The following is a 13,353-nucleotide window of genomic DNA, read 5'->3' on the forward strand; positions in this document are numbered from 1 at the left end:
AAACAGCAAGTTTTACACAGAGCACGAGGAGAAATGCGGTCGTGCATGCTCAAGAGGTGTTTAGTCCCTCAGTGAGGTCTAGAAGCACTAGATCTACATCCAGCCTTTCAGCAAAGATACTGCTACATGGCTCTACATCTTATTTTGGCATTTGGCCAATTAGATGAGCCCTTGAATGATATATTACCTACTGGAAATTAAGTTGAAAAAAAGTAAACAAGCCAAAAAAAAAGGTAAAAAGCTAATTGAAAACTTAAAACGTAAGTAATAAGCCTTGTTAACAGTTATATTTAAGGTTAATAAACCAGTATTAGCATTAATGCCCCTAAGGTTATGTTGTACCCCAAAAAAAAAAATGTGTTTCTTTTACTTTCAGTGTGTTTTTCATGAATTTCTTATAGAAGCACTGTTGTTATTTCTCTTAATATATTTGGGCAAATTGTTGTTTCTTGTTATAACATTAACATTAATATATGCCATCAAATATCCATATGTTTTAATTTTACAAAGGTCATAAGGTCTTGTCCTGGATTCCAATAACACTATTGGCAGGAAATTTTGATTTTCTTTTCAAAAATTTGCGAAAATCCTCCTCTATACCTTTAACAAGGTTCATTTAAACCATATGAATAACATACAAAGCATCACCTGATTCTAATGGAACCTGCTGGAGCTGTGGGATCTCCTCCGCCAGTGTGCTGCAGTAGGCATGCAGTCCTCTGTGAGCCGCCAGCAGAAGGCGACAGAGCCTCCGATGCCACGTATGGGCTCTCTGCAGGCAGTTTTCACTGGGCACATAAAAGCTTCCCTGCAGGTACAGAGACAGGACAGGAAATAAGAGCTGCTGCACGCTAAGCATTCAGCTCTTATTAGCAGACACGCTCACAGGCTTTAACAGCCCAACCGCAACAGTTCTGCACCAGCAGTAACACAATCCTGCTTCAGAGTCGCATCAATAATAGGGAGCTATTTGGAAACAAATGGCCCTTAAACACAGTGAGGTATAAAAGCAGATCAATACATTTTTTGTGGAACGTCTCCGTAGAGAACTCACTATATTAGGTTGCAAAGCATGTCAGCTGAAGTGGGTGCCTGTAAAAAGGACTGAGGAGCAGCAGTGTCTGTCAAACAGTGTTTATAAAGAGTAAAGAGCCTATAAAGAACGATAAGATTGTTGTTTTAAATGGTTAAAAAGAAAACATCAATCCATATGAGAAACGATGGGAAGCTCTCAGACGTTGTTGCCCAATCTTTTAGCCTTTCTTCCACGAGCTGTAATGTTGACATTAAATCCACCAGATGGCAGCCAAACAGAGCAATTGAAGTGATTTCTTGCCTGTGTTTTGTTTCTTTTATTATCAACCCTTTAACACCAGCTTTTATTCTCATTTATGTTCCAAGCAATAAATTAAATTCAGCCTTTTTCAGATATAATGAAAATTCTGAAAGACTCCTCAAAGTGTCCAAATACATATATTAGTTTGTAAAAAAATATTACATAAAAAAACCTAAAAGATATGTAACATTTTTATTCAGACACTAAATTTTCTGAATGCTTTAGCAGCTGTGGGGGTTCCAGTTGCTAGGATTCACGTGCATATAATGTCACATCTAACAGGAAGTGTATTGTACACTTGCAAACTTAGGAAGATGGTGGTCTACCTAAGCCGACCTTACTCTGTCCTGTGTTTTATGAATAACTGTAAGATGTGAACAAAGCATAGTGGTTGGCTGATCCCCTACTTATGCCACAGTATGCCAGTAGTAGGGTATGCAGTACTGTAGGGTGACCAGATTTGGGTTTCTGAAAAGGAGGACACATTTTTTTTTTTTTTTTTTTTTTTTTTTTTTTTTTTTTGGGGTGGGGTGGGAGTCTACTGTCGTACTCAGTGATTGCGACAAAAAAAAAATATAGTTTTTATGTTAATTCATTAAGTTTTAGGGATAATTAACGACCAGTTAGTTATTCCTTGCTGACCGGACTTTTCCTTTAAATGACATCCATAATGCAAGATGTGGAAGAGCTGCTGATATTGGACCATAGAGCAACATTAAACACTGTTGATAACTCCTTTTTATCAGAGCATTTGGAAAACTGGGTCAGTTTCAGGTCGAGTACTGGACTGGTTTAAATCTAATATAAAGCACATTCACTTACAAAACGAAAGAAAAAAGTGTAAAAAAAACAAGGACAAATTCTACGCCCACAAGAAACCCTAAATTGCAATTGAATTGGCAAAGTGGTTAGAGCAGTGCGCATGTGCTCTGAGATGGTTGCAAGTACCCGGTTCGATCCCCACAGCCTCCACTCTTCGTTACTCAGCAAAACCCTTAACCTCACACCGCTCCCCGGGCGCCAAACAATGGCAGCCCACTGCTCCCCAAGGGGGATGGGTCAAAGGAAGAAACTGAATTTCCCCATAAAGGGATTCCCATTACAGAAATGTTTGTATGTAATCAGAATAAGTTACTAGTATGTAAATTAGTAAATGTCAAATAACATGATCCATCCATCCATCCATCCATCCATTTTCTGTCACGCTTATTCCAAGTGGGGTCTCCAGGGATGCTGGTTCCTAACTCCAACTATCTATGGGCGAGAGGCGGGGTCCACCCTGGACAGGTCGCCAGTCCATCACAGGGCAACATAGAGAGAAACAGGATAAACAACCATTCACACACACACTCACACCTAAGGAGAATTTAGAGAAGCCAATTAACAGTCATGCTTTATGGACTATAGGAGGAAGCCAGAGTACTCGGAGGGAACCCATGCATGCTCAGGGAGAACATGCAAACTCCATGCAGAAAGAGCTGGGCCGGGAATCGAACCCTGATCTTCTTGCCTGAAGGCGGCAGTAAAAAGTGCTACCCACTGCCCCACTGAGCAGCCCCCTTATAACATCATTATATAGCTTTATTAGCTATGTTTAAATGGTGTTAGAATCACAATTAAAAATGGTCTTTATCTCCATAATCGCTGAAACCAAAATAAAAAATCAATAAATATCAGTGGATATGAAAGGTGTATATCATGATACGTTTTTCAGCCCTAGTTGGTCTGCAACATAAGATCTCAATAATATGACCTGTTATATACACTCACCGGCCAGTTTATTAGGTACCCCATGCTAGTAACGGGTTGGACCCCCTTTTGCCTTCAGAACTGCCTCAATTCTTGGTGGCATAGATTCAACAAGGTGCTGGAAGCATTCCTCAGGGAGTTTGGTCCATATTGACATGATGGCATCACACAGTTGCCGCAGATTTGTCGGCTGCACATCCATGATGCGAATCTCCCGTTCCACCACATCCCAAAGATGCTCTATTGGATTGAGATCTGGTGACTGTGGAGGCCATTTGAGTACAGTGAACTCATTGTCCTGTTCAAGAAACCAGTCTGAGATGATTCCAGCTTTATGACATGGCGCATTATCCTGCTGAAAGTAGCCATCAGAAGTTGGCTACATTGTGGTCATAAAGGGATGGACATGGTCAGCAACAATACTCAGGTAGGCTGTGGCGTTGCAACGATGCTCAATTGGTACCAAGGGGCCCAAAGAGTGCCAAGAAAATATTCCCCACACCATGACACCACCACCACCAGCCTGAACCGTTGATACAAGGCAGGATGGATCCATGCTTTCATGTTGTAGACGCCAAATTCTGACCCTACCATCCGAATGTCGCAGCAGAAATCGAGACTCATCAGACCAGGCAACGTTTTTCCAATCTTCTATTGTCCAATTTCGATGAGCTTGTGCAAATTGTAGCCTCAGTTTCCTGTTCTTAGCTGAAAGGAGTGGCACCCGGTGTGGTCTTCTGCTGCTGTAGCCCATCTGCCTCAAAGTTCGACGTACTGTGCGTTCAGAGATGCTCTTCTGCCCACCTTGGTTGTAACGGGTGGTTATTTCAGTCACTGTTGCCCTTCTATCAGCTCGAACCAGTCTGGTCATTCTCCTCTGACCTCTGGCATCAACAAGGCATTTCCGCCCACAGAACTGCCGCTCACTAGATGTTTTCTCTTTTTCGGACCATTCTCTGTAAACCCTAGAGATGGTTGTGCGTGAAAATCCCAGTAGATCAGCAGTTTCTGAAATACTCAGACCAGCCCTTCTGGCACCAACAATCACGCCACGTTCAAAGTCACTCAAATCACCTTTCTTCCCCATACTGATGCTCGGTTCGAACTGCAGGAGATTGTCTTGACCATGTCTACATGCCTAAATGCACCGAGTTGCCGCCATGTGATTGGCTGCTTAGAAATTAAGTGTTAACGAGCAGGTGGACAGGTGTACCTAATAAAGTGGCCGGTGAGTGTATGTGGCTGAAATGCAACAAAATGTGGGGAAGCTGAAGGGATGTGATCAGACACGCTTTGGATCTTCCTTAAAAGCTCATGGATATATGACAACACAACAGTCAGGAGGATCGGTTTCTGTCATCTAAGGAGTTCTTCCCAAAGCTGTGATGTTTTTACATCAATTCTGCTGCTCAGCTCTGGGAGCCTGACTGACGGACTGAGGATATACTGTAATTTGCCTGGAGCAGGTAGAGTCACCGGCCCTGTCATCATACATGTTTATGCTCTGTAATTCCAACTGTGTGTTACAACCTAAACCAGGAAGGAACATCTGTACGCTTAATATTTCTGTTTCTTTATGGGTGCCTGCTGGGATCAGTTTGAGACTAAGAAACTAAGAAAAATAACTATTTTCATGGAAGAACTAGTCATTATGCTGCAAGTATCAGTCGCCCTGACATTTGTTTCTAGATAACTTCACTTTACTATCATGACATGAGCTGGTATTTCTGGTACTCTGCACAACTTTTTTTTTTTTTACAGTTTATAATCAAACTGAAAAACTGTTTAAATGCTGATGTCAGTAAGAATGCTGTTTCTTTTTGTTCCATATAAATAAATCTGAAACACATGAGTGTTTCCTCCAGAAACAACAGGAAGTAATTAAAAGGACGAAGCCACATAGTGAGGAGGGAAAGTGATAAAAAGATAGCTGCAGGTTAAAGAGCTCTAAATAAATAAAGGTGAGGGAGGAGCTGTAGGTTTGAACACATTTCACCTGCAGGTATGTGGGACGTGGCGCTTGTGAGCAGAACCCGTTACTTTGATCAACCTCCAACCCCCCCAGTGTGGCTTATTAAAGCCCCCAGCTGGGGGTAGGGGTATAAACCAGGAGGTGGCGGGTGGGGTGAGGGGGAGTTCTGGTGCTCATTAAGATTTACAGTGCAGGCTGTGACGTTTGCACAGAAAAAAAATGCAACCTGCAGCTTTACAGCTGTACTTTGGTGTAATTAGAGAACATGCAAGAAACGTAAAACAAAATTATTTTACATAGAAACTGACTCCAGTGTGCGCCTGTACACATGTATGTTCTGGCTTTCTAAATAAAAATTCTCTACAAATATTAGAGAAAACTGGCAAAAAGCATTACTATAATAACCAGCAAATCTATAGATAATACATAAATGTTCATCAACCTTGACATGTACCTAGATAAAAAAAGGAAACTAAACAAAGTTCAAACATTTTAGTTCTTGTTGGAAGGTGATATTTATATTTGTTTTCATAAGTATCTGTCACCTATGACCTGTAGTAAATTACTTTAATTTATATGACACCACCTGTCAATCAAATCTAGAGGGTCATTAAAAACTGACCAATCAGTGTTTCCAATTTTCTCCTTTCACTTCGATCTTATCAGCTTTGCAGCAGAGAGGCAAAATTACCTCCTGGGTCATCCGGTAGTCCTGGGACCTGGCACCCCTAGTGGGGGCACTAGGGTGGGAAGGTGTGATCAAGGCTGTTTTTTTTTTTCTGTTTACTTGTCAGTTTCGGATCTGAGCTGCTCCCTCTCCCAAGAACATCTCAAGTCTCCGGCAAGGTGGAGCCCATTCCCCCGCTCCTGCCCTCTTCCACTGGCTGGTTAGTTTAAGGCCCAAACAGTTCAGTTTGCGCCTTAAACTCGTTGCCCATAGGAAGATGTTACTTGGATGTAACAAAACCGAAATTCAAGGGGCCAATTAAAAAAAAATAAACGGTGTTCCCCTTTAAGGGCAGATTATACTTCTGCAGCCGCACACATAATATGTTCCTTGGGTCTGGTCGCGAACTAGTTTTGCTGGTATTTTTCTACACCGTCGGTCTGGAATCTAGGGACACACAGCAGTTTACCAGCAAAGTGCAAGGGGGAGCCTAATCAAGAACTTGCTTGAACTTTGGCAGATGGTCACGAGAACCTTGGCATCTTTATATAATTTGTCTGAGGCATTGTACAAGTGGTTGTACTTCCAAGCCTCCTCGATTAACCTTTAATCGTAGTTGTGCATTGTAGCTGTTCCTCAACGCTGGAAAAAAGAATCTGCAGCTTTACTTTCTGAATGAATGCCAACGTTCATACTGTGTTACCAGCACTGTTCAAGGCTAATACTTCTTGGAATCTAACACCACACTGGATTTTTGGGCTTCATTTTTTCCATGCTTTCCAGAAGGTGCTAACTAGATTAGCGGCGTTGGATGTAGGAGTTTGCCCTGAAATCGAAGGGTTGACGGTTCAAGCCCCGACTCCGACTTTCAGTGTCGTTGTGTCCTTTATTTGCAAAAATAGCAAATAATAATATGCCAGAGGGATGCAGTAATCTTTCAACATAATAAGTGAGTTCCTGTCATATAACCCCACTATGCACCTTTAAAGTGCTGATTTGTTATTCACAGATGTGCAGGTTACTGGATGTTTTTATTGCTAAAGATAACCTTTGCATGCTTCTGTATAAACCACAGAAATGAAAAACACTGCTGAATGCTTCCCATTGATTCCAACCATTGATTTCAGATGGCCATCTTAATGCCTACAAGCCGGGCACTATGGGTTACTGTGAGATCATGAACAGAGAAAAAATCACAAAGTAGAGCTATAAAGGGGGAGTAGCGGCGTAGTGGTTAGGTCATAGGGCTTTGAATCCTGAGATTGTGAGTTCGATCCCCCACTCCCACAGTCTGCCACTCTGGGTCCCTGAGCGAGACCCTTAACTGCTCCCTGGGGTAGAGAAGTAATTTCCCTCTGGGATTATTAGAGTATGTAAAGTAAAATAAAATAAAAACATAAAATCAAAGCAATAACAGATTCAGAGGAATCTGGAAACTAGAAATCTGTCATCTAGATCAGAAGACTTCACTAATCAGAATCTTAGTGCTTGTTAATACCATTCTAATTGCATTCATGATATTGTTGGGGGTTTATTTACGGTATGTTTTTTCCAACACTGAAGAATACCCAGGAGAGAGCGGACAGCTGTGGTGTTTATAGAGACAGAACAGGCTTTGACTTCCCTTCAAGAGGTTAACATACCTCAGAGATAACAGGCTTGCAGTAGCCAGCTCCGAACACAAGGTTCTCTACAGAAACAGCAGATGGGTCGCTCACGCTCTCTGGCGAGCCTTTCCCCAGCCAGGAGCCCTTCCCTGTGCGTGCAAAGCTGCAGAAGATAGAGGACAATAGAGGAACTAACAGTGACTGAGTGTCTCTGTGTCAGCAAAGAAAAACAAACAGAGCAGCAAACACGGAATCCTACATTATTACATTGTCTGTTGAATGGATCAGATGAGTTTTTAAAAAACTTAGAGAAATAGCATTAAAAAAGGAGAAAAGCGCTATATGGCAGTCCGAATAATATTTTATTTAAAAGATATTGAAATCATCTGTTAAGACGTTAGTTATTAATAACCTATATTCAGGGATCTCTGCCTATATCCACCATATTTTTTTCCACAGAAAGATCATAGTGACAAAATATAATTTTTAGAACTTCACCTTTTGCTTTTCCCCAGATTTGATTAATATATTATGTTCTGTTTTTTGATTAATCAAATAATAACATTTTGTGTGTGTGGCTGATCGTCTTTCTATTTTGTTTATTTATTTGTTTTGTTGTTATTTAATTATAACATTTTTACTGTACTTTACAATGACATCAATGAAAGGAAAATAGTTTGTATTTTATAATTGTAAAGTTTGGTCATAATTACCGCTGTATGTTATTCTTTAGGCAAATTGCATGGTTTAATCTAGTGCAGAGGTACTGAAACCTTTCAGCCTGTAGCAAAATTAACATGAAACTGACCGTGGACATAATAATAATTACTTCACACTAAATTATCTATACATATAAAGTGAAATAATTATATTAATCTTTAAATAAATTATTTTTCTGACATCTAAGTACTTAATTCGCTATTTAAAAAGTTTTTATTATTAATTTAACTAAGATTTATTACATCATTGATGTTTGAATCATATATTAGATCAGGGGTTCATAAAGTGGGGATGGAGAGATACCAGGTAATGGTACATGGAGGGCCAAAATCTATCATAGAAAATAAATTTATGATTAAACTCACATTTTATTGATGTATTTATTAATTTATTTATTTTATTCAGGAATTTCTGTATTCATTTATTTATTTTTATGTATGTATATATTTATTTATTTATGCATTTATTTAATACATTATAAGATTAAATAATTCACAATTCCTTGAAATTACTAATTAAATGAGTAAATGGAATTAAAAAGAAATGTATCTAAAGATTCATATAATTATTTCAACTTATATGTAGGAATTAACATTCATTTCAGGGTTACAGGCTAAAACTGTATGATAAATAAATAAATTAATTAATAAATAGCATAAGCTATTGGCCATAAGCAACATTAGATGAAATACAGCATATAGTTGCACAGATTAGGGTCACTATTTGGCAAGAAACCAGTCAGTTTCTTCTCCTGCTCCTCCACAAGTAATAAATAATAAGTACCTATGAATGAGATGTAAAGTCTTTACATTTATTTAGCAGCATAACTATAAACAATTTAAGCCTCTATGAAGGTAGTCTTACTGTCAAGCAGAACCTGAGTAACAACAGTTATGATTAATAGTTGGGTATATCTACTTTAAACAGAACCAACTGTTGGATGTTTATATAGGATGATTAAACCGTACCTGATCAGTGGCTGATGTAAGGCAACCAGTGAAGCATGCACAGAGACAGAAATGACAGACAAGTGGAAGTAGTCAAACATGACTGGGACGTGATGGTGAAGGCCTCGCCGCGGATGGAAGTGGAGGCTAAGGGTCCGACTGCTGATCAACGGAACCGTCACTATATCTGCCAGCCTGATGGAGTGAAAGAGCAAACCGAGGGAAGGACATGTTAATTGGAACAGAAAAAACATTTCAGCATCTCTAAAAAAAAAAAACCCAAAGGATTCCTAGGAGAAGAGAAAAACAGAAAACAAACTCACTGTTGCTCATTGTCAGTGAAGTGAAGATCCAACTTCAGCTGAAAGTCCACTTCACTCAAGGCTTCCTCCAGCTGAAAAAACAAGGACATAATTCCAATACATCATCACAAGATCAACAGAAAGAAGAAAAAAAAACTTTTCTGCCTTTAATCGACCAAATTTGTCAACTGCTTTGGCCAAAATGCTTCGTGCCTTAATTATTTAGACTTCTTGATTACCATTGGTGCAGTTTTAGCTGCAAGTTTCTACCAGTTTTGAGCATCTTTTTGTCAGATATTTACAAAATGTCTCCAGCTCAACCAGATGTCATCAGCCTGGAGCTTTAAGCTCCATTTTAGGTTTCTTTCCAACTGGTTTGTTGATGTTTGTTTTCCATTGCTCTCTAGCAAACCTCTGAGGCATTTGCAGAACAGCTGTATCTATAATGAGATTACTTTAAACACATATGGCCTCCATATATTAGTCAGGAGGGAGTAGGTGGACTAGAATTTAAGGATCCAAAGGGGATTTAAATTATATTTAAGATTAAAATATTGCATTAGGCTAATAAGAAAGAACATAAAAACAATTATTAAAAGTATGCTTAATAAAGGTTCAAATGTCTTTATTTTCTGTAGCTACCTTTAATCACAGAAGACTCCTGATCACCCGCTGAGCCTGATAATCTCCTGATTTTTCAGTCAAGATTAAAAAAAAAATGCAACAGACGCAGTGTTCAATTCATTTAAATGCAATTCAGTTTATTTCTAAAGCGCCAATTCACAACACATTTCATCTCAAGGCACTTTATAGTTCAACCAGATCATCCAGTCAAATTTATTCTATTATTAAATTTATTCTCTTATTATTACGTTTTCTATCTAAGGAAAACCAGTTGATTGTATCGACTCACTGACTTGAGGGCAATCCCTCACACTAAGTATGCTTGTAGCGACAGTGGAGAGGAAAACTCCCTTTTAACAGGAAGAAACCTTCAACAGAACTAGACTCAGTGTGAGCGGCCAGTTCAATTCAATTCACTTTATTTATATAGCGCAGATTCACAACACATTACTATACAACTCAAGGCACTTTAAGGAGACAATTTCCCCTGATCATACAGTCAGATTAGTTATGTTTTCTATCTAAGGAAAACTAGCTGATTGCATAGATAACGTCCCTCACGCAAAGCATGCTTGTAGCGACAGTGGAGAGGAAAAACTCCCTTTTAACAGGAAGAAACCTTCAACAGAACCAGGCTCAGTGTGAGCGGCCATCTGCTGAGGCCGACTGGGGTTCAAGGAGACAGAAGCAGAGATTCAAAAAGCAGCTGTAAAAGGCGGCCCCGTCCAGGAAACACACAGCCAGGCAGACGAGCTCCGAGCCAGCTCCCATGTCAGAGGACGAAGAGAGCACATCGATTCGTGTGGGACGTGTCCCCTGCACTTTCCCTATCTCTCCCTTCAGTCCCCCACACTTTCTTCAGCTATAACCCCAATTAAACCCGTTATTAGTATGCAGTAAGTTCTATTTCCGAGCCGTCTTTGAACACACCATAAGCATTCACATGCAAATGCAGGAGATCGACTCGAGCTAAGCTGGACATGAACATCTGAATGTTCAGCAAACCAGCCGCAAGAAGCCACAAATGTAGTTTTTAAATTTCAAACCGCACACCTGGAGTGAAAGTTGATTTGCCTGGAGACGCCACACCGCTGCAGGCATTTGAGCATATTTTTAATGAAGAACTTTGGATGCATCTTGTTACCGAGACGAATAGGTACAGTGACCAAACAAACCAAACTCCAACAAGAGCAAAGATGGCAAAGTGGTCACCCGTGACTGTGACGGAGATGAAGACATTTATTGGGCTGTGTATGGGCATGGGACTTCTTGTGTTGCCAGTACGAAGAGATTATTGGCGACAGAGTAAACCTCTCTTCAGGACGCAGTTCCCCCAAAATATGTCCCGGGACAGATTTGTGGCCATCTGGAGGTAAGTTGTATTGCAATTTATAACACAGACATATGCATTATTATGCATAATAATACTGTTAATAAGTAATCATCAGATAGTTATTTATGTAATGTTTGTTCTTTATTTTAAAAACGTTTTATATTGCACATTCTCAATGAAGACATGATCACATATGGAAAAAATAAAGGTTGAATTTTTTTTTTTCTTTTTGATTACTGCTTTTCACTTTTTTTTTTTGAAGAATTTCAAAGATAAAATATATTTTGAGTTCTATCTGCTACAGAAGCTGAGATATCAATAATTTACTAGGTGTTGACACAGTTGCTGAATTTACAGAAAAACTTCAGGTTTTAGGGGTATTTTTTAAAATCGGCCATAGGTTTTTAAGGTGTTTTTTCCAGGCGTTTTAGGCCTAAATGGGTTAACTGGATGTTAAATTATCGTTTCCCAGCTGTGAACGTAACACCTCGCTCCATTCATGTTGCCCTGCATTTCCTATTTAATTATTCATTTATTTTACCAGACTTAAATCAAATAAATGTTATTTTACCAAATATATAATTCAACATTTTGAATTTAAGTTGTGAGCGAAATCCTCGCTCCTGCCTTTGAATTGAAAACCGCTCTGCGCTCCACCATATTCGCTCCGCTCACATGCTCTGGACCCACAAGTATCACAGTGAAGAGCTGGGTTAGTAATATTAGCCACACCTATCAGATATTTACTAGGGAATATGTTTAAACTTTCATTTCTTTTATATTTACATCATGTTGGTTTATCATTTCAAATCTCAGTCAAATACATGGGAGCTTCTTTTAACCAAGAAAAAATACATTTATGTCAACTGTGCAAGCAGCAGTGCTTTATAAAAAGTATTGCAGATTAACACTCAATAAAAAAAGTTGTTGTTTTTATTTCAGCTATGACAGTAAGTGTACTCTGGCAATAAAAGTACAAATGTTAGCCTTTCTGCTTCACATTGATGTTCAGATTGATTAAGCACACATTCTGGTCTACACAGGGGAAATGAGGGGCTATTTTTATCTGCACTCTGTGATCAGCAGATAGCCTGCGGAAGGTTAATGAGTGGAAAGCTCTCCGGAGGCCCTTCAGATGAAGTCTGATTTTCATTTAAAGATCTTTGTCTTTAAGCTCTGCACTAAAACTTCCGCCTTTAATGAAATCTAGGCAAATGAGAAGTCACGTCCCCACAGAATCAATCAGAACCCAAACTAAATCAATCCGTTCAATTCAATCTGATGTATTACGTAGCACCAATTCACAACACATGCCGTCTTAGGCCACTTCACAGACTCGATTCAGTCAAATCATCAAATAGATGACTGAAAGGGTAATGTAAATGCATGAGCAGCAAAGATCAAATGGATAATTAACTCAGAGCATGTGTTACCACACATCCCAGTCCACATACTCAACCAGAGCCGTCACAGAGGATGGCTCCCTTCCACTAAACAGGCAGGGTGGATTTCCAGGACGAATCCACAGTGAAAACTGAAAGGATGGAACATCAATACCTGTCTGGCAGGTTTGCACAGTTGGTTATTTGAGCTATAATGGGCATTTTAGGACACAGGCAATTAGCACACATGTCAGTTAAAACCCATCAATCACAAGAGGCAGAGCCCTGAACTCAATGATCTTAAAATGGGGGGGGGGTAACCTTAAAGGAATAGTACACCCAAAACATGATTAGCCTTCATTTTCTACTCACCCCCATGCTGAACAAAACTCTGGAGTACTTTTTTGATATCTCAAATGCATCTGGAGATCTGGGAGGCTTCTTGCTGTCTGCTGACATTCAAATAATGGAGGTCTATTGTGCCCGAGACAGAAAGGTCCACAAAAGTCCACAAAAACGTGTCAATATTCCTCCATACTGCTCGTCCAATGTAATCCAAGTGTCCTGAGTGGGTAGCATCCAGAATTTACTCGAAACGAAGTCATTTAGAACGTTTTAGAGCCTAAACAGTAGTGTATAGGATTTCCTAATAGCGCCCCCATGCGCGCTCACGATTCTACGGAAGCCGGCAGACCAAACCGGAAGGAAGTGCGC

General features: G+C 39.6%; 1 protein-coding gene across 1 annotated transcript in view; it reads right to left on the minus strand.

Moving 5' to 3' along the window:
- Window positions 1-13,353, minus strand: part of fam135b (family with sequence similarity 135 member B) — a 101,848-nt gene that overhangs the window by 25,719 nt on the left and 62,776 nt on the right. The window contains exons 5-8 of the mRNA XM_038281754.1: window positions 9,322-9,392; window positions 9,020-9,193; window positions 7,368-7,494; window positions 649-808 (exon numbers count right to left, since the gene is read on the minus strand). Of these exons, the coding sequence (XP_038137682.1) occupies window positions 649-808; window positions 7,368-7,494; window positions 9,020-9,193; window positions 9,322-9,392 (532 nt within the window). The remainder of the gene's footprint in view (window positions 1-648; window positions 809-7,367; window positions 7,495-9,019; window positions 9,194-9,321; window positions 9,393-13,353) is intronic.

The sequence above is a fragment of the Cyprinodon tularosa genome, unplaced genomic scaffold (assembly GCF_016077235.1).
Source record: "Cyprinodon tularosa strain WSP-4 unplaced genomic scaffold, ASM1607723v1 ctg175, whole genome shotgun sequence".
Classification (NCBI taxonomy): Eukaryota; Metazoa; Chordata; class Actinopteri; order Cyprinodontiformes; family Cyprinodontidae; genus Cyprinodon; species Cyprinodon tularosa.